This window comes from Rhipicephalus sanguineus, chromosome 1 (assembly GCF_013339695.2).
Source record: "Rhipicephalus sanguineus isolate Rsan-2018 chromosome 1, BIME_Rsan_1.4, whole genome shotgun sequence".
In the NCBI taxonomy this organism is placed as follows: Eukaryota; Metazoa; Arthropoda; class Arachnida; order Ixodida; family Ixodidae; genus Rhipicephalus; species Rhipicephalus sanguineus.
In genome coordinates this window covers 320746406-320770066 of record NC_051176.1, presented here as the reverse complement: position 1 = coordinate 320770066, position 23661 = coordinate 320746406, and the positions used below count along the sequence as shown (strand labels likewise).

The following is a 23661-nucleotide window of genomic DNA, read 5'->3' as shown; positions in this document are numbered from 1 at the left end:
CGCCGTGCACTTTTGGCAATCTTTTTCCATTGAGACTGTACCTTTTCCCTCGCCTTCTTTCGGTACGGTGGCGAGCGCTTCTCGCGGCCAGCCTTCGCCCAGATGCACAGTGCCTAGAATGTACTCAGCGGTACTCTACGATATGGTTACAATGAAACAAAAGTGTGGTGGTGAGTGCTCTTCCGCAGCACCAACACAGCAGGAAAGGCTGACGTACGCGCATGATTTTAAAAAAAGAGAAAAAAAAAAACCGCCTCTGCTGTGGTGGCCACTTTTCGGGAGATTCGAGATGACATTCGTACAATCGGGAGATTAGGTCCAAATTCGGGAGTCTCCCGGACAATTCGGGAGAGTTGGCAGGTATGCATTAGCGAACACAGACGTCAGTTCGTTTCTGACGTCACTGAAGAGATCGTGCGCCTGTCTGTCTGCCAGTTCCGCCATGCCACCCCATATCACCCACAGACCAAGGGCCTTGTAAAGCGCACGAACAGGACTCTCACGAACATGCTATGTCGATTATAAGCACAAAAACTGGGACGAAGTGCTACCTTAGATCTCGTACAATACCGCGAAAGATGAGACCACAGGGTACTCTCCATTTTACCTGTTCTACGCTCGCTCCCCGCGCAGTTGCATGGACACTATACTACTTTTTACGCTTGATGTGGAAACCTCAGTAGCCGAGATGTTCTGCCGCACAGAAGCAGCCCGTCGCATCGCACACCTCCAAACTTTGGCATCTCAATTGACAGCGTTCGAAGAAACATTAAGACGCCTGCCATCGCTCCGTATCTAAGGGCAACCTTGCGTGGTTATGGACACCAGTCCGCAAACGTGGTTTGTGCCAGAAGTTCTTGGCCCACTATTCAGGTCCATTCATAATTCTTGACCGCCTCAGCGACGTCACGTACGTAATCTCAAGCATCACAAGCAATGGTCACTGCTCTAGCAAAACACAGCTGACACACATCACGTGCCTTAAACCGTACTACCATCAACCATCCGACTGACTTTCCCAGGGGGCATCGTCTGCAAACCGGGAAGTGAAACGCCCCGTAGACGGCGTCATTGACTTCTCTTCACTGAGCTAAACCTCTTGTAAATAAATGCATTTTGTCATCACAATATTTTTGTATGCTGGACGAAAATGAGGCTCTTGATATCGTAATAGACAAGAAGCGAAAGGCAAACGTGCACTCTTTCACACCGGGTTGCCAGACAGACTGCCCCAGCTAGTACACTGTACCCTAGCCATCGCGCATAAAACGGACAAAAGATTTCGTTGTTTTCAGCTCCAACGATCGAAAACTGCCGGGAGCAGAACCTGAAGTCTGAAGACAAACCTCTTGCCAACATAGACGCAGCTTGCAAGAAGAACTTCCCAGAACATTTTGCTGTTCGCTATAATGTGCGTATCATTGGCATTAAGGAACTGCGAATTCTGCAGGGAAGGCCTGCTTTTGCTGCGCTTTCACCGGACATGCTTGCATACCTTTCCAAGGTTGTGGTGAAACCAACACCAGATAACATTGCAGTGTTCCTTTGTCTGGATTGACAAAGAATGTTCGGCTGCCTCGTCATGATGTGCATGAAACTAAGCTTCCTCAAAGACCAGAATTCTGACCCGAAAGCAAGCCATCGGGAAACACCAAGCGAATTCTCTCATATCAGGTGACCTACAGGTCCTTGCCGTCTGCTTAGGTGTAGGGATGGGCGAATAGTACATTGAGGTTCGAAGCGAATAGTGATTTGGTCAAATAAATTCGAATCGAGTAGTTCAAGTAGTATATATCACATATCGTGAACAAAAATCTGCATTTTTGTCATGACCCAACTAACTTGCACAATAGGTATGTGTGAAGGTCACTTTTTTGGTTTGAAGTGGAAGCAACTACAGTCGAACACAGATATATCGAACCCACATATATCGAATTTTTGGCTATATCGAACTCATAAATTATCCCCTTGAAAATCCTTTGTAAAAGTATAGAAATTCGCATGTCTATATCGAACAGTATTTTTACCCGTCATCGGATATATCGAACGCCGCGCGAGCTGGAAGGCGCGCTTCGGCACTCGCTGAGGCCGGCGACCTTCGCGGCACCGCGCCTCAGCCGACACCCGAAACGCTAGAAAAACGTGAGGGCGAGAGGGCTCGGACTGTACTCCTGCTGGGCGCGTTCTCCAACTCGTGGAACGGATTTTTTTTTTGCTTTTTTCTTCTCTTTTTCCTATGCTCTCCGCGTTACCGTCGACTCAGTGAGCAGGAACGAAGGAGCCGGCGGCCTCCTCTTTCACCTTTTCTTTCTTTTTTTTGTTGCTGTTTTGTGAGTTTTGATCAGCCAACCACAGCCCACCCCTTTCGTATTTGCTCAGCCAACCACAGCTCGCGCCTTTCGTACATCGCTGCTGCCCTCGCAGGTAGCCCGGGCGCCCGAGTAGCCATCGCGACTGATCGCGAGCGCTTTGTTGGCAGAGTTCACTTCCGTGAGTTGTCGCACACCACCACATTCCTCTTTTGCGTGCGTGCTCCCCTGCGAGCTCAAAAACATCGAGCTGAAGTTTCTGCCGGCCAACACGACAGCGAAGCTGCAACTGCTCGACCAGGGCATCATCAAGTCCTTCAAGGTGGGCTGAAGGTTGACCTGCTTGGTGCCATTCAAATGGTGACGGGCGCCTGGCGAGACGTGAAGACGGACACAGTGGCCAACTGCTTCCGGAAGGCAGGCTTCGTGACGGCGGAACTTGCTGAAACCAGTGAAGACGGCGACGACAAGCGCATAGACGACGCATTTCACGAGTTGTCGTCCCTCTTCCCGGCTGCCGTTCCACCCAAAGTGTCTACGGACGATTTTGAGGAAGCGGACTGCAATGTTCAGGCTGTTGTGAGCCTCGCTGATGAGGACATTGTAGCTGCTGTCGCAGGGACCCAGGATGCCCAGGCCAACAGCTCCAGTGGCAACGAAGATCGTCTGGATGAGGCGGCGGCTACGCGCGCGTACTCCGCAGCTGAAGTGGCGACAGCGTTCGGCTCGATTCGCAGTATTTGCGGCGACATGGAGTGAACCGGGCTGTCGCACCTGGACAGCCTCGATAAGATCGAGGCCAGCGTCTTCAACTTCATTTCGAACATGAAGAAGCAGGCCAAGATAAGCGATTCTTTTTCGTGCAAATAAAACATTTTGTTGCATCGTGTGTGTGGAATTAGTTGTCATTCTTCAATGCACCGATTGTAGGTGATCGTCCGCCACTGGTAAGGTCTCGGGGCCTGTATTTTTTATATCGAATTTTTCATATATCGAACTAATTCGCGATCCCCTTCGAGTTCGATATATCAGTGTTCGAATGTAGTGGTACAATACGTTATGTTTTAAAATTTACTATACTTAGCGCATATAAGCCCATACCAACACACGTTTCAACTTAAAAAATAATCTATTGAGGTGAAGGTACATAATATGCACAGTGAACTATAAAGTGTGGCTTCGCGGCAGTGAGGATTTCCCCTGGATGGGTGGTTTCAGGGCATAGGACCCTCTACGCTGCAGTGAAACCACCTTTACAAGGGGATTGTATGCGGTCAAATATACCGCAAAATTCCGAGCGAGTGCCCCCCCCCCCAACTTCACTGGCAATTTCAAATATCCGTGCCATTCCGTGAAGGCCCCCCCCCCCCTTCCACCACTCCGCGACAACGTGCCCAGGCAACAGTGGCCTGCCACATCCAGTTGACAAAAAAAAGTTTCCGTGGGTATTTCTAGAAAGATTGCGTTATTTTTTTTGTGGTCCTGCTGGCTGCCATGAATCCAATGCAATCCTGCTTTGCTCTGCGCATGCTCCGCACCATTTGTTGCTTTGTGTTTGCGGTGAGAGGTCAGCTATGCCTATGCAGTCCTACACAGTGGCGAAGAAAATCGGGGTTCTCTCTCTCTCTCTCTCTCTGCGTGTGTGTGTGTGTGTGTGTGTGTGTGTGTGTGTGTGTGTGTGTGTGTGTGTGTGTGTGTGTGTGTGTGTGTGTGTGTGTGTGTGTGTGTGTGTGTGTGTGTGTGTGTGTGTGTGTGTGTGTGTGTGTGGATTAAGCGTTAAGAGAGGTGTTTGCGATGATCACAGTGCAGTGAAGCCAACTGTCTCCAGTACTGAACAAGTGCTTATGAATGCTGTACAAATACATATATTATTCCGAATGTATTTCGGGTATTTATTCAACGTTTCAATCCAATCAAACATTAAATGAAATTATTTTGGGTATGATTTTTCAAAAATAACTCGGGATTTCAAGGCTTAAAGATATGTGAGCTCAAGGTAAGTAACATAGTTGACTCACTGGATTCAGAACTTCAGGCACGACAATGCTATATTTTATTTTCACTACCATTTGCCTAATAAAGTAGGCAAAATACATGCGTCTTTGGCATTAAAGCAGACTTGTAATGCACAACTAAAAGAATGAAAATTGAGTGGTAAACTAAAGAGACCAAGGTGAACCATTACTGATTCACGAGCAGGTAGTTTCATGCTCAGGTGCCTCGTGAAACAGTATGCTGTGCCAAGACACTGTCGAATAGGGGTGACCCGTGGTTCCAGGAGGCGTTGCCCATGGTGTTCAGTGTCTCAGTGAATTGCATTCAGCAGTACGACAATACCTGTTTTCTTCTGTTTCGCTGACGCCCCGACAAGAAAATATTCGCGATTAAATCATTATTCGGCAAATTGCAGAGTATAAGTTCCCCGCACAAAGCACTAGTGCCAAAAAATTCAACTCCAGCACTTGTCAAATGGGTGCCGCAGTGCCACCGTCGGACTGCAGGGGGGGTACCGAGCCCCTCCTTAAAAAATGGAGGGTGGGCCGGGCCCCCCCGGGCCCCCCCTGACTTTAAGCCCTGTCAAGACCTTTTTCACACGGGATGCGCACATCTGAGGTTTTTGGTTCTGTTCGTGGTGAACATGTGGTTTGGGCTTCCTATATACAGTAGAACCCCACTGTTACGTTCCTTTCTGATGCGTTTTCCCGGCTGTTACGTCGTTTTCCGCCGGTCCCAGCACAGCTCCCATAGGGTACAATGTATTGGGAACCCTGCTGTTACGTCGTAACTCTGGGACCGTTCCCGTATGATACGTCGCGAAGTGCGCTCCGAGCCGACCGAGTGAGTACCGAAGAGAGCGGCCATGGTGACTTTTCACACAGCTTGGCCTGGTTTGACCGTAACATTAGCCGCATGAGAGACGCAAGCGACAGATACTTTCGTGGTGCGATCTTGTACGCATTCCAAATAAACACGGACGCATGGCGTTACATCCAGCCGCACGCGAATGGCCCATGTGAACATGCATGTGAACCGCGACAGACGTCACGGCCCCGCATTGACCATTCGTGTGCGGTCACGTGCGGCTGGATGTAATGCCACGCCTCCGTGCTTATTTTGGAACGCGTACAAGATCGCACCATCGGCTGATGCAAACAAAAGCATATCCTTCGAGATCCGTAATGCAAACATGGCGTCTATGACGTAATTGCTTGCGAAAGCAAGGCCTTTGAGATTGGCATTTACTTAAAACAAAAGCATAGCCTTTGAGATTTGTATTGCAAAGATGGCGTCTATGACGCAAATGCTTGCGAAAGCGAGGCCTTTGAGATTGGCATTTACTTCTGCCATCGCGTTGTATTTGTCTAAAGTGTACTAGATCTAGTACACTCTAATTCACTGTGTGCTCTAATTTGTCGGAGGAGTTCGAGCTGGTTGGAGCACGTTGGAGTTCACGTGGTCGAGCGCGCGGTTCGCGGTTGGACTTGCCGCTCTGGTCGTGCTTGCGTCTAATAAAATTGCGTTTCTAATAAAAGTTCAGTTGTTAGTATGCGCTTGTGCTGCAGCCTTCTTCATCTTGTCCTACGTTTTTCCGCGCTATTTTCATTCATCAAGAAAGAGTACAGTGAATGAGTATCTAATGTTGTTTATGAAATTCTGTTGTTATGTGGCCGGTCGTATATTGGTCAAACTGGTCACTGCTTCAGTGGTTTGACAGTGACGAGGGGGAATAAAAAGAGTAATAAATAAAGCATTTCATTAGAATTATGGATGGGCACTTTGTATTCTCTCGTCGCCATCTTGAATTTCGGTCCAGCACCGAGCAAGCGCCCCCCCTCCCAATCTGGTCGGATTTTCCTTCACCGTAGAGGGGGGGGGGGGGGCTTGCTTACGGTAGCAATGTACAGTCCAATCCCTCAATAACAAAATGAAATCGCGGGGCAAACGATTTTTGTTCGTTCTCGTGACAATTCCGTTGTCGTTAAAATTGAAAAATACGCACATCAATTACTTCGCACATGCAAAATTTATTTACACAAGTCGCCGATCTTGCTCGGTTTCACATTGCTTTGAAGGAACTTGACGGCTCGAGCCTGGAAGCTTAAAAAGCTTTGCATAGCTTCGTCGTCTTCGTGGGCATTGAGCAAAGTGCGAATGATGTCAAAAGCTTCAAGAACTGGTACCAACTTATCTGCCAAGGCATGCAGACAAGTCGCAAAACCGGCGTGCTTGAAGTGGTTTGGATGACAGCGGCCAAGAGAACGCCGCGGGAAGATTTTCCAGGGTCACAAAAAGGTCTATTTCTGTGGGTCGCTTCATGTCTATATTCAATAACATTCGCCGGACGAGCCTCCTTCGGTGCACTGACTTCACACTGTAAATGACCAGAGGCCAGAGGCTTCTTGGCGGAAACGTATGTGCCCGACTTCTCAAATGAGCGGTGCAGCAATTTTCGAACTTCTGGGCTCCCAACTAGCTCTTAGGTTGAAAAAAATATTGCGGATCACTACCTGAAGCTTTCGTTATTGTGGGAGTGATTTTTTGAATCTCTTTGCTGTCGAGAGGGGGCAAATGCATTGAACTCTATGGAGCTTCGCCGCAGACGCCAATTTCTTCGTTGCGAGAATTTCGTTCTAGAGGGCTTTCGTTATTGAGGGTTTCGACTGTATTAGACAACCATGCAAAGTAAGGTGCAGGGTTTTACTAGCCACATATACTCAGCAAGCATTCCCTTAGTGATTAAATTAAAAAGTGCGGTGTCCGATGCACACAGCCAAACAAACAAACCTCACTTGATCAATGACCGCACACAACACTGGCATGATAAAGAGACCAGACGAAGCCAAGCAAATACATGCCTCAACATAAATGAAAGGCCTTGGGGAAGACTCGCTGAGCTTTTGCACTACCTGCCCACGAAAAATGTGAGTAGGGGAACATGCGCATCAACACGTGCACAAGATGGTGCACTTACAAGGTGAAATGAGATGGCACTTTCCATGAAAAATTGCAGTGAAGGCTCGATAGGGAATTCTCGCTTTGAAGCATCCCACAACTATTATCGCCATAAAAAGCTTCTCTCAGTTGGTTTCGGCAAGCAAACCTTTTCTGACACCACCATTCCTCTATATGGAGAGCACATTTACAATTCCTAGAAAGCACATCATCACACATTGTGGTTTTGGGACGTAAAATCCCAACAGTTATTATTACATCACATCAGGGCATCTCACACGAATGACGTCGTCACTTGCGATAAATACACCACAGAAGGCAAGGGGAGGAAAGGAAAAAGGCTTAGTTGTCCTTTGTCTTCCGGTGCCTGCCTTCGCACTGTGCACTTCATCATGAACTGCCAACTAGCCCGCTCCTACACCATGTTCATTCTGCATAATGATTTTTGTGGCATCACAGAAAAGAGTCAAGCTCCTCACCTTAGAGGGAGAGTGCTGCTATGGCAACTGGTGCATCGTGACTATTGGTGGAGATCTCACGTGCTAGGCCTGCCAAGGTCAGCTTCGAAAAGCTTAGTTTACTCCCTATTTTTGTTACATCACACCATGATCGTAAGCCTGCGTGCTGTGAATAGATGCTGCTCTTTTTTTAAAAAGTTTACAACGAGACTCGTATGCAAAGTCAAACACTGATTATGCGGTGAGAGAGAGAAGCTTATTGCAAGGATCAGTGACAAGACCAGTAGTAGGGGAAGAGCTGCACATACCTTTATCAACATCTCCGTCACTTCAAAATGACCGTAGGAACACGCATTGTGCAAGGGTACCAAGCCACTGAAAAAGAAAGCAGGCAGTACACCATGTTAGTCAACAAATAGGGCCATTTTATACTCTACTACAATGGCCTTCTTAAGTACAAATTTTTCATATTCATAACTCCAAGTCAAGCACTCTTGCAGAGTTAAAGTAGCACTCAACGAGATCAAATGCTCAAGTGTGTGTGCGCGTGTGTTTGTGAATTATGCATCCCGTCAACTAACAGCACAAAAACTCATAGGGTCCCCTTATGCCTCAGTCAACTCGAAGGCAAAAGCGATCATCCTCTTCTCAGTCAACGTACTTTCAGCACCTGAGGTGGTTTTGCACTTCCTCCAGGATCGAAGGCACATTGCAAGTTCTCTGCACCTCACCTGGCTTTGCCCTGACTCCGTGACCGGGCCCACCTTCGACCAAGCGACAATGTCATGTGATGATGTCGTCATGTGACATCACACTACATGACGTCACTTTATGTGATGTCCTAGTGAAGTCACACATTTTGGCGACAGGTGGCATCATGATGATGTCATATGGTGACATCATCACGAGATGTTGATTTTATCAGTAGTGTTGACGCTAATGCCACTGAATCATGGTATATTTCACTGAATCATCGTTGTCAAAAGTAAGCACCACCTAAAAATCACACTGTAATGGGTGATCAAAACGGTTAGGAATTTGAAGAAAGGCATAAGTCTCACTGGTTTTCACCATGTATCTACCATATCAGGTCGATTCGAGAGGACCCTCCGAAATGTTTATGCCTATTGGCTGAAGTGTGTTAAACTTACTAATAAGGTAAAACTATATTTTCTTTCTCTCGGGGACCAAAAGTTTGAATAAAGTTTGCAAAATTTGAGTTTATTGAAGTTGTGACCTGCCGCATTAAAATGCAGTGCCACGGCTTTCGAAATTTTTTTGCCGTGTCCGTGCAATGCCTGTTTAATCTAATTTTAACAGGCTGTCCTGTTTTGCCGATGTACTATTTGTGACAATGTGAACATTCGAGCAAGTACATAACATTTTAACTAGTGCAGGCAAAACTAGTTTTTATACGATGGATGTAATTCCTTCTGGTGCTTTTAACTATAACATCATCTTGAAGGTGTTTGAAAGTTTTACATCTTGGACGAAAACAAGGCATATTGTGGCCAGTAGAATGAGGGTCTACTTTTGCATGCATCAACATGTCCTTAAAGTTTCTATTATGGCAATAAACTTTGGTACTTCAGGAAATGCTTTTCTAAGGCACTCGTTGCTTGCTAATATTGGATAATGCTTGTGGAGGATATTATTTACGTTTGGGATCCCATTTGAGTATTTCATTCTTAAATGCTAGCGACTGGTTGGGCTGTGGTTTAGCGTTTCTTTTGGCTTGTGCTCATCTCCTAATTTACACACTTTGTTGTAGGCCTTTTTTAGCTCATCGTGCCGGTAATTTCTTCCAACTAAAGTTTCCTTTATGTTGCTTAAGTGGTGAATGTAGTCATCGTCGCTACAGATCCTAATATGCCTCGCCTGTCCAACAAATATCCCTTGCTTGCAGTGTCGCAGGCGATGACTAGTGTCATTTAGGTAATGTTGGATATCTGTAGGTTTTCAGTAGAGCATCATCTTTAATTTTCCTCTTTCAACAGATAGGGTTGTGTCTAGGAAGATAATTTCACTAGAAGAATGGTGCATGGTAAATTTAAAGAGGACCTGCACCCCAAATTTAACATGTTTTTATCTTCTGCTTCCTTGCTAGGGGTTTTGATGAATGCTGTGTCACCAGTGAAAGTGGCGAGAGCTCAGCGTTTCACATTTTAATTTTTTTTCAAAGTGCATATCCACATGACTGCAGTGTCATACATCAACAACTTCTGTTGCCGGAAGTGACTCACTTCCGGGCTGGGCATTTTGATTGGTTGGAAATAATGAATATATTGCACACACTTGCGATGTACTCAGTGTGAGGAATTTACTATTTGTCATGTGTTAGTTGTTAGAGCTGCGAAAGACAAATTTGTGCATCACAATTTCAATTTCTGTGCAACTGACACAGGTGGCGCTGTGAACAGTCTACAAAAAGCGCAGCCTTCACCAATACACCGTACTTTGCATTTCCGCATCAGGGCAAAACCATTCATTCCTCTTCAGCAAAACGCACAATTTCCCTGTACTCATCTTTTCTGACCTGTTCTGACCTCTCATTTGTCAGCACAGAGTTATCTGTTAACTCGTGTGCACAGAAGACGTCAAAAAGCAGCGGCCACTTGCAGCTGGAAGGCTATGTGTGCAACAGAGTTCTGGTACGGCAAAATGTAAGCCACGTTTTGACTGGAGCCAGACAAACCAGATTAACACGGCACTATGTGACTGAAATACAAAAGGGTATGCCAATTTCTGTTGTCTGCTTTCATCTAGAATATGTAAGTTCAATAACTTTTGTTTGCACGTGTCTATCTCTAAAATTCTTTTTGCATTCATCTCAGGATGATACAAGGAACAGTTTCAATGTAAAACTGCATAGGCATAATTTGGATGCAGGGCCCCTTTAAAGGGGCCCTCCAACACTTTTGAAGCACCTATTTTTTTTTTGCGAGTTTTGCGTAGACCGATGGCTGGGGATAATTTTAGCATAGGTCTAAGCACCGATATCAAATTATTTAGTATTTTAATCATGCAATAAAGTGTGGGGATCCGAGGCGCGCCCGAAGCCACTGCGCGGGCATTTCGAATCCTTTCCCTCTTCCGTTCTCCCGCGACGGCAAGTGGCGCCATTTTGCGCTACGCGCCGACACTCGTGGTGGCGCTGCGCGCGGTCGGGAGAGCCGCGAAATTCGGCGACTGACGCGCGGACAGGCCGGGACGAGCTCTCTCTCCTCGGACGCCGCTGGGTAAGCACGTATTTCTTTCCGGTCCAACGTCCCCTTTGGGAATCGCTGGACTGTAGCCTGCCTGGGTGCCTCGGCATCCTTGCAGGCGTGTTTACCTCAGTGTTAGCTCCGGCTCGTACGTGAAGCCAAAGAGCGGTGCCTAGTGCTCGTGCGCGGTCGTACCACGCCGAGTCGCACTTGCCGGAGGCCCACGCGTACGGAGATTGCCCTAACCCTCGCGACCAGGCCCAGTGGTCATCGCGAGAGTGCGCAGCATAGCCGCGAGGGACCTTTTCCCGAGCGGCGTGTCAAAGCTCGCCATTGCGAGCTGCGACGTGCTCCGCGGAACCCCTTGGTGTATCGTCCGCGTCGGGAAGCCCTTTTGCTTCCCCGTGCCCGGGAGCGGACGTGTACTGTGTGTTTGGGGTGCCGCCGAGAGGCAAATAAAGTGTTTGTGTGTGTGTTATCTCGAACACTGTGTTTATGCTGCGCGGCGCTCAACGCCTTTGCTAGCTGAGCGCGTGCGGAGCGGTGCGCTAAACGTAAGCAGGCGACGGTAGACGCGGCCCTGTGGCTCGCTAAGCCTGAACCCGCGGTAGTCTTCGGCTCCGGTGAGCATCGAGGCTACCACACTGGCGCCCAACGCGGTATCAAAAGCTCATTAAGCCTTTGATTAGACTTAGTCGAGTCAGCACGCCTTTGCGTATCAGGCTCGCCGTGTTACCCGCGTTATGTCTGCTAGGCGTGAGTTTTGTCCGCTGTCGTTTTTAGCAGATACCGCTTTGCTCGAGAACAGGGCCAGTGCCCCCTTCGAGCAGCATGCGCACCAGGCGCTCCCCGAGAACGGTGCTACGGCCGGTATCCCTTTTGAAACCGCGCCGCTTATCGAGCTCGGAGACAGTTCCCCACCGCTCGAACGCGCCGTTAACACACCGACAGCTTCCTTTGAAGCGGGTGCACAGACGCTGCTGCAAAATGCCGCCCAAATGATACAGGCGCTCATAGGGGCAGTCCAAACGCTTTCGGCTGTTCCGAAACGCACTCATCCCACTGTCATGTTGGCCGTTCCGACCTACAGCGGGTACGGTGATCTGCAAAGTGCAAGAGATTACCTGGACTCCCTCACACGTTACCAGAGAGCCACGGGTCTGGACGATCAGGAGGTGCTCGGACGCGTCGTCCCAGCGGCACTGACTGACACGGCGGCGAGGTGGTATCGGCTTTCAGGCCACCGAGCAGCAACCCTCGATGAGTTCCGCGCGGCCTTCCTGCGCGAATTCTTACCCGCTGACTACGAGAGTAGGATGCGGCGCGAGCTTGAGCTCCGCACACAAGCTCCTGATGAGTCGCTTCAGGAGTACGTACGCGCGATGGAAGACCTTTTCTCTATCGCTGAGCCCAGAGCTTCGAACGAGGAACGCGTCGAACGGGTGATCAGGCAGGCGCATCCGACGTTTTCGGCGTACCTGCGCGGCAGCCGCTTCCGAGATTTAGAGGAATTGGCCACCGAGGCGAAGCGCATTCAAGGCGACATTCTCGCCGCGCGCGCCTATCGCCCGCCACCGCCAGCCAGCGTGGCCCTTGAACCGCGCTGCGCGTGGGGAGGGGTCGTGCCCTTTCCCCAACGGCAACAGCCCGCAACTCGACGCGCGCGAGCAGGGACGCTATCCGACCCAGCGCATCGATGAGGGTGACACTCGTCATAACAGATCCTTTGATCAACAGGCGAACCGACCCCTGCCGCTAGAGGCTGCTCCTCCTCGGGAGAGGGGCCGCGACGGCGCATCTTCCCTTTCCCGAGACGGAATGCGCTGCTTCCGCTGCCGCGAGCGAGGGCACATAGCGAGGGAGTGTCCCGTATCTAGGCCTCCTGTGAGGCAGGGAAACGGGGGCGCGGGTCGTTCGTGAAGGCACGAGCGGCCGAACCCTTGCTTCTCCCCTCCGCGTACCGGGCAAGCAGTCTTGCTGTTGCGCACGCGCCGTTTATTTCGGTCATTATTGCCGGCCGCGAATTTTCGGCGTTGCTAGACACGGGCGCGAGCGCTTCGTTGTTTGGCGAACAGGTTTTGTCCCACTTGCGGAAGCACTCGGTGCGCTTGCGGGACAGCCGAACGACATTCACCCTCGCGAAAGGGGTGGCCCAGTCGGCTGGCGCCGCAAGGTTGACTGTCACATGGGGAGATCGAAGGAGACGCACGCGTTTCGTTCATCTTCCAGGGCTCAGTGTTCCTGTGATTCTCGGTCGGGACTTTCTCCTAAAAACCGGTATCGTTGTGGACATTGCGAATGGCGGCTATCGCGACGGACCTTTTTCCCAGCTCAAGCCGTTCATCAGCCCGCCGGCGTATACAACTGCCTGTGCAGTAGAGGCGTCGGAACCGTGTCGCGTGCAAAGTTCGGGGGCAGGCCCCTGCGCTATGCGCTCGTCGGCTCAAAATCCCCATCGGGATCGAGCGGCACGACACGCAGAGGCTCCGCATCCTTTGACCGCCTGTGCGACTCATTTGGATGATACACAGAAGGCTCGTTTGTCGGCACTGTTACGCGAGTACGACGAGCTCTTCACCGATCAGCCTGGCTGTAGTGAGTTGGTGAGCCACGCGATCGAAACTGGCGACGCGCTTCCTTTGAAGTGTAACCCCAGGCCCGTCAGCCTGGCCAAGAGGCAGGTTATTGACGGCTTGCTGGACGATATGCTTTCAGCTGGCATTGTTCGCCGTTCGTCCAGCGCCTGGGCGTCTCCAATTGTGTTGGTGCCTAAGAAAGATGGCAGTCATCGCCTGTGCGTAGACTACCGCCGTCTGAACGGAGTGACTCGTAAGGATGCCTATCCGCTCCCCACGATTAGCTCCATCGTAGGAAACCTCGGCACTGCGCGGTACTTCACCACGTTAGATGCCTCCAAAGGTTACCTACAGGTCCGGATGGAGGAGCGTGACCGGTGCAAGACCGCGTTCACCTCCCACAGAGGGTTGTTTGAGTTTACTCGTATGCCCTTTGGTCTTTGTAATGCTCCTGCGACTTTTCAGAGACTCATGGACCGCGTCCTCGGGGAAGCAAAGTGGTCATACTGCATGTGCTACCTCGACGACATCGTGATTTATTCACGAACCTTCGAAGAGCACTTGGCCCATGTTGCCGATGTGCTCGGGAGGGTGAGGGCTGCCGGGATGACGTTAAATCCCGCGAAAGCCCAATTAGCGCAGACTCGAGTTCAGTTACTTGGGTTTACGCTGGGCGAAGGCTCCATTGAGCCAGACCGGGAGAAACTTCGAGCAATCCTCGATTTCCCCGTGCCCAAGGACGTACGCGGCCTGCGCCGCTTTCTTGGAATGGCCAACTTTTACCGGTCGTTCATTCCGTCCTGTGCCCGAGTGCAGGCGCCCTTGACCAAGCTCTTGGGTAAGTCTGCGGCGTGGCGATGGGGACCTGAGCAGCAAGAGGCGTTTTGCCATCTGTCTAGCGCCATTGCGGAGACAGCGCAGCTCAAGCTCCCCGACCTGACCAGACCGTTTGTTGTCCAGACTGACGCGAGTGATCTGGGATTAGGAGCAGTTCTCCTACAGGAATACGATGGCGTGTTGGAGCCGCTGGCCTTTGCCAGCCGCTCGCTGATACACGCGGAGAAGAATTATTCCTTGACTGAGAGGGAGTGTTTCGCCATCGTGTTTGCACTGCGTAAGTTTGACGTCTACCTGGATGGGACGAAGTTCGTAGTGCAAACAGATCACAGCGCGCTAAGCTGGCTGATGCGGCTCCGTGAGCCTGCGGGCAGGCTGGCGCGCTGGGCTCTCTTAATACAGCATTATGACTTTTCAGTGCAGTATCGGAAGGGGCGCACTAACGTGGTAGCTGACGCGCTATCTCGTGCCCCAGTGTCCACCGGGAGCCTGGATTCTGGTGCGACAACCGCTAGCGGTGCCTTTGCGCAAGCAAGCGTTGGGGGCGAAACGGCGGCCGAGCCGCCGAGCGGAGAGAAGGGTGAGTGCGCCGACGAGCGAACCCTTTCCGCGAGCCAGGCAAGCAGCGCGCCGCAAAGCGGGCGAGAGGGTGAGCAACACGAAAGCGAACCCATGACGCTGACGCAAGCGGCAGCGATGGCTGCAGTCCTGCCAGGCTCCCCTTTGGGAGAATGGGAATCGCTTTCAGCAGGCAAGAGCTACTGAAGGCCCAGCAAGATGATCCGTGTTGTCGCGAGTTGAGCGACGGTCTCAGGGAGGCTGAGCGCTGTGACGCTGCTGGTAGTGCGGCGGGCGCAGGGGGACGGGAACCGGCGTGTGTCGCCGGGTCCCCCGCGGATAAATACTTGCTGGACCATGACGGGCTCCTGCTGAAATACATAGCCACCAATGAGGAGTCCGTGGACCCGTTTAGGGTGGTTATGCCCAAAAGTCTGAGAGCCGCACTGTTGCGATCTGTCACGTATCTCGGGAGCGCTTGCAATGTGTGATGGAGTTGGGAGAGAGAGCGGGGCGGGAGACCGTGGCGTCACGACAAACACACTTTATAAAACACAACGCTGCAAACAAAAAGTTAACACACTACAAATTTACAAACAGAAGCAACATATTCGAAAACGCCAAGCGTTACAACTGAATACGACAAGCACTTCTAACTAGGCTCGGCCTGAGTGGCCCGAAAGTCTGGCAACTATGGCGTCTTGGTCTAGCGATGCAAATGGAACGGTCTTACTTCGCGTGAGTCCGTCGCCTCGCTTCCGCGCCAAAGTCGACGCTGAGTCCCGTCGATGCTACTCTTCGACGTCTGGGAGTCGCCGTCGTCGAAGCTGCCGCCTCGCTGGTCGTCCTCGTCGCTGACCCGTCGGTCTTCGTTCGAGAACGTCGTCTCGTCCGGTTAGGCCTAACCCTCGGCCTATCCTCTTGGTGCCACTGGGTCGAACTGCCGACGTGGCTCTCCAGGTGATTGTCGGCGGGTTGCCGTCTCGTCGAGCTGTGGTAGTGCCGTAGGTGCCCTGCGAACTGCTGAATGAGGCTGCTGCAAGCTCGGGGAGCCTCACTTGGGTGACGCACGGCTACCCTCCCGAGCCTCTCGTGCCGCTGCCCCCAGAACGAGGCCCTACTTCTCTCGTCGCGGGTGCGACGCTGGCTTGCCACACCTTGCTCCTCGACGACCCCACCGAACAATGACTGCTTGATCCTCTGGGGTTCCGCACCTCAGTTCGGGTCGCGTGGCCTTCCTCCGGCCAATGGCTTGCGTCGACGTGGCGGGGGTGCACACCATCGGGTATTTTTCCATTCCCCGCACACCATCGACGCCTTGCGCTGTCCGGCGCGCGCCCCGTGCCCCTTTACTCATGACATTGGGCCCCCTTTTGAAGAGTTTTTTCGTAAAAAACTGCTTTCATCCTCCTCCTTGGGGTTACGGACCTCTGCTCTTCTGATGGTGTCCCGTAGCTTGTGATGCGTGCTTTTTCCTTGCTTGGCTTAGGCTCACCTTCCCTTCACCACATCGTCGCACGCTTTCACTCACAATTTGTCTGCACTTCACAACACCACTATCCTTGGTTCTACCCACGACATGTTCATTGTCCAAAACACTATAATCCATATCAAGGTAACACACTTCACAATGACACAACCAATAGCTTCATTGGCGACTTTTCACAAATCGCTTCACATCTCTATATATCCCTGGCCAAAATGCCTCTCTCGTCACTTCTCTTCGCAGGTTCTTTGCATCTCTGAACCCACTCGCGTAGCAATATTCTAAGATTGCCTGCCTATAACATGTTGGCACCATCAATTGTGTGACGAGTGTTCCGCTTTTCCAGAACCTCCGGAAAATCAAATCATTGATCGATTCGTAAAACACTCCGTCTCTAAACCCTTCTCTTGTACGTTTACGGCCAACCCTATCTCTCGCGTGCCTCAGGGTTCTGTCACACCTTTGTTCTTTCGAGAACTCCTCTGAGGTTACCCCTACCTGCTCCAAAATTCTCGATCTACTCTCGCGTTGTCCTTCGCCACCCACATTTTTCTCTCTAGCTTCTGAGCTTTCAGGGCTTTTGTTTGCCTTCTCTTTTCTCCTGTACTGCTTTCTTGGCCTGACATAGCCACCTTGCTGCGCTGGGTCGTCCACCCTTCGTACCCCTGGCCTATTTCCTAAGATAACATCATAAATTGGATCCTCCATACACTTTGCAGTAATTTCTCCTACGAAGTAAGGGGTCTCCAGCCGTATCTTGGCCTCTGGTAGTCTCACCTTGGACCCATCTGCAAAAACCACTGTTCCTACTCTCCCCGTGAAATCTCGTTCATTCACCAAGCTTCTCCTCACTAACACCGTATCTGCTCCTGAGTCCCTCAATACCGCTGCCCTTTTGCCGTTTACTTTCCCTTCCACCACTGGCATATTAACCCCTTCCGACCTATCTATCACAGCACCGACTACCTCTTCCTTCTCTTCTGACCTTACTGCACATGCAGTATGCTCTAACGGTCTATTCCTGCACTCGTTTGCTTTGTGCCCCCTTTTCTGGCACAATTGGCATATCACGTGGGATTCTTGTCGACTAGTGCTTGTGCGGCAGTTCATGGCTATGTGCCCTATTCTGTCGCACAAGAAACACCGCTGCTGTGCCCTTTGTTTACCCATTGGGGCCTCACTGTTGCTCCCTTCTTCCTTACTGTTGTCTTTGTCTTTTTCCAAATTCCTTAACCCTTGTGCCTCCATGAACTGATCAGCCTGCTTGGCCATCTCCTCCACCGTGTGCAAGTTCCTTTCTTTCAAAAATACCGCCAATTGACTGCTGCACCGGTTTAGGAACTGTTCGCCAACCATCCTGTCGCGCACCCCTTCGTACGTTTTTTCCGTCTCGGACAATTCTATCCAACGATCGAAGTAGTTGGATAGGCGACATGCAAACTGCTTGCCCGTTTCTGAATTCTCGGGCTTACATGTTCGGAACTTCTCCCGGAAACCTTCGGCAGTTAGCCGAAACCTCTCCAATAAAGTCTTCTTTACTATGTCATAGTCTAGAGACTCTTGGGCTGGCATGCGACCAAACACACTCAAGGCCTCTCCCACGAGACACAGACTCAAGGCATTTGCCCACTCGCTTCTCTCCCAGCCTTGCCCTACGGCGATTCTCTCAAACCGATGCAAATAGGCATCGAGGTCGTCCCTTCGCTCATCGAAGGGTGCCATTAGCTTTCTTGGGCAAATTTGTCTCGGCGTGGGAGTAGACGAGTTGGCCAACGCCGTCGTCGGGGTACTCGCGCGACTAGCGTCGTTGCGCGGAGCGACATTTATTTCGGCTAACTTCAACTTGAGCTCGAGAATCTGCATCTCGCGCTCATGCTGCTCCCGCGCCTCACGCGCACGCTCCTTCTCGCGTTCCTGTTCTTTCTGCGCGCGTTCCTTCTCACGCTCGTACTCTCTTTCGCGCTCTTTCTGAGCGTTCTCGAAAAACCTCATCGTCTCCTCCTTATTCATTTCGCAGTCTCTGGCCACGGCCGCCAATTTCTCCCAATCCATCCTTGCAACCCCCGACGGTACGTGACTGGGCCAAACGCTGGAAAAATCCTGGCACAGGCTCGCCACTTATTATGTCACGTATCTCGGGAGCGCTTGCAATGTGTGATGGAGTTGGGAGAGAGAGCGGGGCGGGAGACCGTGGCGTCACGACAAACACACTTTATAAAACACAACGCTGCAAACAAAAAGTTAACACACTACAAATTTACAAACAGAAGCAACATATTCGAAAACGCCAAGCGTTACAACTGAATACGACAAGCACTTCTAACTAGGCTCGGCCTGAGTGGCCCGAAAGTCTGGCAACTATGGCGTCTTGGTCTAGCGATGCAAATGGAACGGTCTTACTTCGCGTGAGTCCGTCGCCTCGCTTCCGCGCCAAAGTCGACGCTGAGTCCCGTCGATGCTACTCTTCGACGTCTGGGAGTCGCCGTCGTCGAAGCTGCCGCCTCGCTGGTCGTCCTCGTCGCTGACCCGTCGGTCTTCGTTCGAGAACGTCGTCTCGTCCGGTTAGGCCTAACCCTCGGCCTATCCTCTTGGTGCCACTGGGTCGAACTGCCGACGTGGCTCTCCAGGTGATTGTCGGCGGGTTGCCGTCTCGTCGAGCTGTGGTAGTGCCGTAGGTGCCCTGCGAACTGCTGAATGAGGCTGCTGCAAGCTCGGGGAGCCTCACTTGGGTGACGCACGGCTACCCTCCCGAGCCTCTCGTGCCGCTGCCCCCAGAACGAGGCCCTACTTCTCTCGTCGCGGGTGCGACGCTGGCTTGCCACACCTTGCTCCTCGACGACCCCACCGAACAATGACTGCTTGATCCTCTGGGGTTCCGCACCTCAGTTCGGGTCGCGTGGCCTTCCTCCGGCCAATGGCTTGCGTCGACGTGGCGGGGGTGCACACCATCGGGTATTTTTCCATTCCCCGCACACCATCGACGCCTTGCGCTGTCCGGCGCGCGCCCCTTATTATGTCACGTATCTCGGGAGCGCTTGCAATGTGTGATGGAGTTGGGAGAGAGAGCGGGGCGGGAGACCGTGGCGTCACGACAAACACACTTTATAAAACACAACGCTGCAAACAAAAAGTTAACACACTACAAATTTACAAACAGAAGCAACATATTCGAAAACGCCAAGCGTTACAACTGAATACGACAAGCACTTCTAACTAGGCTCGGCCTGAGTGGCCCGAAAGTCTGGCAACTATGGCGTCTTGGTCTAGCGATGCAAATGGAACGGTCTTACTTCGCGTGAGTCCGTCGCCTCGCTTCCGCGCCAAAGTCGACGCTGAGTCCCGTCGATGCTACTCTTCGACGTCTGGGAGTCGCCGTCGTCGAAGCTGCCGCCTCGCTGGTCGTCCTCGTCGCTGACCCGTCGGTCTTCGTTCGAGAACGTCGTCTCGTCCGGTTAGGCCTAACCCTCGGCCTATCCTCTTGGTGCCACTGGGTCGAACTGCCGACGTGGCTCTCCAGGTGATTGTCGGCGGGTTGCCGTCTCGTCGAGCTGTGGTAGTGCCGTAGGTGCCCTGCGAACTGCTGAATGAGGCTGCTGCAAGCTCGGGGAGCCTCACTTGGGTGACGCACGGCTACCCTCCCGAGCCTCTCGTGCCGCTGCCCCCAGAACGAGGCCCTACTTCTCTCGTCGCGGGTGCGACGCTGGCTTGCCACACCTTGCTCCTCGACGACCCCACCGAACAATGACTGCTTGATCCTCTGGGGTTCCGCACCTCAGTTCGGGTCGCGTGGCCTTCCTCCGGCCAATGGCTTGCGTCGACGTGGCGGGGGTGCACACCATCGGGTATTTTTCCATTCCCCGCACACCATCGACGCCTTGCGCTGTCCGGCGCGCGCCCCGTGCCCCTTTACTCATGACACGATCCTCTCACGACGAACCCATGGCCGGTCACCTGAGTGGCTCCAATGTTTTTGCAAAACTGAGCAAGACTGTGACCTGGCTTGGCATGAAGCGTGACATTTTCCGCTATTGCCGTTCCTGCCATGTCTGTCAAGCGGTGAAATCAAGGGGTGGCAAGCCGCCCGGCCTGATGAAACCGATTGTCAGTGAGCGTCCGTGGCAAGTGGCCACCTGCGATCTAATGGGGCCGTTCCCCAGAAGCAAGCAGGGGTTCATACATCTGATGGTAGTCGTGGATCATTTTTCGAAGTGGGTGGAGTTGTTTCCGCTTCGGAAGGTGACAGCGCGAGCGGTGCTCGAGAGGCTGCAGGAAGTGTTTTGCCGGTTCGGCTTTCCGGAAAGGCTCATCACTGACAACGCGTCGTATTTCACCGCTCGGGTGTTTGGTGATACGTGCCGTTCCCTAGGAATTAATCACTGTACCACTTCGCCCTACCATCCCCAGTCCAATTTGACGGAGCGAACCAATCGTACGCTCAAACCGATGTTGGCGGCCTTTGCCGAAAGTCAAAAAGACTGGGCAGACCATTTGAGTGAGCTCGCGTTCGCAATCCGAACCTCCGAGAGTCGCTCCACTGGTTTCTCTCCTGCTTTCCTCAACTTCGGAAGGGAGTTGGCAAATCCGGTGACCAGTGTCATGCAATGCCAGCTCGGAGACGAGGAAGCACCAGCAGACTGTTCTGCTTACGCATCAAAGCTTCGGGACAGGCTTTGTCGAGCTCTCAGTAGAGCAAGGCAGAGTTTGGCATCGGCCAGGGCTGCGCAGAAGGCCCAGTATGACCGGAAACATCGCCATCTTTCATTTAAGGTAGGTGATCTTGTCCTGAAGCGCAACCACGCTCTTAGCGACGCGAGCAAGGGGTTCTCAGCCTCGCTCGCTCCTAAGTGGCTTGGTCCGTACCGAGTGGAGAAAGCTTGGACTCCGCTCGCGTACTTGCTGAAAGATCCCCTTTCGGGAAAACTCAGCCGTGCCCACATCGCAGACCTGAAAGCCTTTGCGTCGAGGTCCGACGAGCTCCCGCCAGCGCCCAGTGGCACTGCGCGCAAGCAACGGGGCACACCCGGGACGGCGGACCGCATTCGGACCACGCACCGGTATAATCTGAGGAAGCGGTCACCTTAGTGATTTCGCGCCGGACGGCGGACTTATTTCCGCAACCGAAGGCCCTCACATTACTATCTAGCCTCAGTTGCCTAACTTCTTTACGGCCTGTGCTCAAAGAAGTAAGCCCCGCCCAGTTTGCTGCTATTTTTGCTTGTTTGAGTGTTCATGTTTATACTTGATGTGTTTCTCGTATTGTTTGTTCGCATATGGAGTGTCATTTTGTTTTTGTTTACTTTTCCGCCGTGTTTTTTTCTTTTGCCTGCGGAAGGGGTCGTGCATACTGGTGCTTATGCGGGGGGGAGAGGTGCGAAGGACGCTACGCGCCTTCCATCGTGTGGCGCGTTGGGAGAAGCCCGTCTTCGGAGCTGTGTGTGCGTGTGTGTGTGTACGTGCGTGGTGGATCTGTGCGTGCCCTGGAAGTGTGCGGCGTGGTGACGACACCATATGAAACCACCTTCACCCTATCGCCGTGGACCCTGGAGGTGTTCGGGAACTTGCTGACGTCAGGCGGACCGCCCGGCTGTGTCCTTGTCTCGGCCGTCGCCGAGAAGCCTTGCTGCCGTTTGCCTCACGGCTGCTGCGCGAGGCTAGCTGACATGGCAGCTGCGCCCGGCTCTCTGCCGACGCCGGGACGCCTTGCAGCCAATTTGGTTTGGCGTCAGGATTACAGCAGACCTCGCTGTCCCAGCGAGGTCTTTGGTCATCCAGCCTGGAATCCGGGACCTCCGAACCACCCCCGAAGCGGCGTTCGTCGGACTCGCGGGTCTGTAGTCGACAAGAGCGTCGAGCCGAAGGTGAGCCCGTTCCGGGCATGCGGACCTCAAACAGGCCTTTTGCCTCGCACTCTGGCCAGCAACATTACGCGCGCCGCCTCCCCTCCGCGCCGTGGACGCTCTCCCGTGTGAGCGTCACGAACACTCGCCTTAATTTCTTTTACCCCCTTCCGTAGCATCATATTGTATAGTATAGTGTATTTCAAGTGTATTGTGTTATTATTTCTTTTTTTTTTTCATTTTTTATTTGTAGAGTAATTAGCAGCAGTTGTGGGCCTGGGCTGAGGTTAGCTGTTGCTCATTGCATAACGCCTTTGCATGCATGGGCGACGACCGGCTGCCTTTGCAGACCGGTATAGGGTGATTTAAGGAGAGGAGGATGTGGGGATCCGAGGCGCGCCCGAAGCCACTGCGCGGGCATTTCGAATCCTTTCCCTCTCCCGTTCTCCCGCGACGGCAAGTGGCGCCATTTTGCGCTACGCGCCGACACTCGTGGTGGCGCTGCGCGCGGTCGGGAGAGCCGCGAAATTCGGCGACTGACGCGCGGGCAGGCCGGGACGAGCTCTCTCTCCTCGGACGCCGCTGGGTAAGCACGTATTTCTTTCCGGTCCAACGTCCCCTTTGGGAATCGCTGGACTCTAGCCTGCCTGGGTGCCTCGGCATCCTTGCAGGCGTGTTTACCTCAGTGTTAGCTCCGGCTCGTACGTGAAGCCAAAGAGCGGTGCCTAGTGCTCGTGCGCGGTCGTACCACGCCGAGTCGCACTTGCCGGAGGCCCACGCGTACGGAGATTGCCCTAACCCTCGCGACCAGGCCCAGTGGTCATCGCGAGAGTGCGCAGCATAGCCGCGAGGGACCTTTTCCCGAGCGGCGTGTCAAAGCTCGCCATTGCGAGCTGCGACGTGCTCCGCGGAACCCCTTGGTGTATCGTCCGCGTCGGGAAGCCCTTTTGCTTCCCCGTGCCCGGGAGCGGACGTGTACTGTGTGTTTGGGGTGCCGCCGAGAGGCAAATAAAGTGTTTGTGTGTGTGTTATCTCGAACACTGTGTTTATGCTGCGCGGCGCTCAACGCCTTTGCTAGCTGAGCGCGTGCGGAGCGGTGCGCTAAACGTAAGCAGGCGACGGTAGACGCGGCCCTGTGGCTCGCTAAGCCTGAACCCGCGGTAGTCTTCGGCTCCGGTGAGCATCGAGGCTACCACAAAAGTCACCACATCACTGACGACCGCATCGGCGCATAGTGGCGCTCGCCAGTACTATGTGGGCGGAAATGACAAAGATTGGCGCAGCCTATCAGAGGACGAATGTAACGTTAGAAGCAATCGTGGCGTAGCATCAAAATTTGGATTATTACTGAGCTTAATTTTTCTTTTCCGAGCTTTTCATTGGTATTCAAACAGACGCCATCGCAAAAACGAAGATCACTACAGCCACCACTACAAAGCGG

At 52.4% G+C, this 23661-nt stretch overlaps 1 protein-coding gene across 1 annotated transcript in view; it reads right to left on the bottom strand.

Moving 5' to 3' along the window:
• LOC119379489 (poly [ADP-ribose] polymerase tankyrase-2) overlaps window positions 1–23661 on the bottom strand; it is a 536202-nt gene that overhangs the window by 423429 nt on the left and 89112 nt on the right. The window contains exon 5 of the mRNA XM_037648790.2: window positions 8029–8095. Within this exon, the coding sequence (XP_037504718.1) occupies window positions 8029–8095 (67 nt within the window). The remainder of the gene's footprint in view (window positions 1–8028; window positions 8096–23661) is intronic.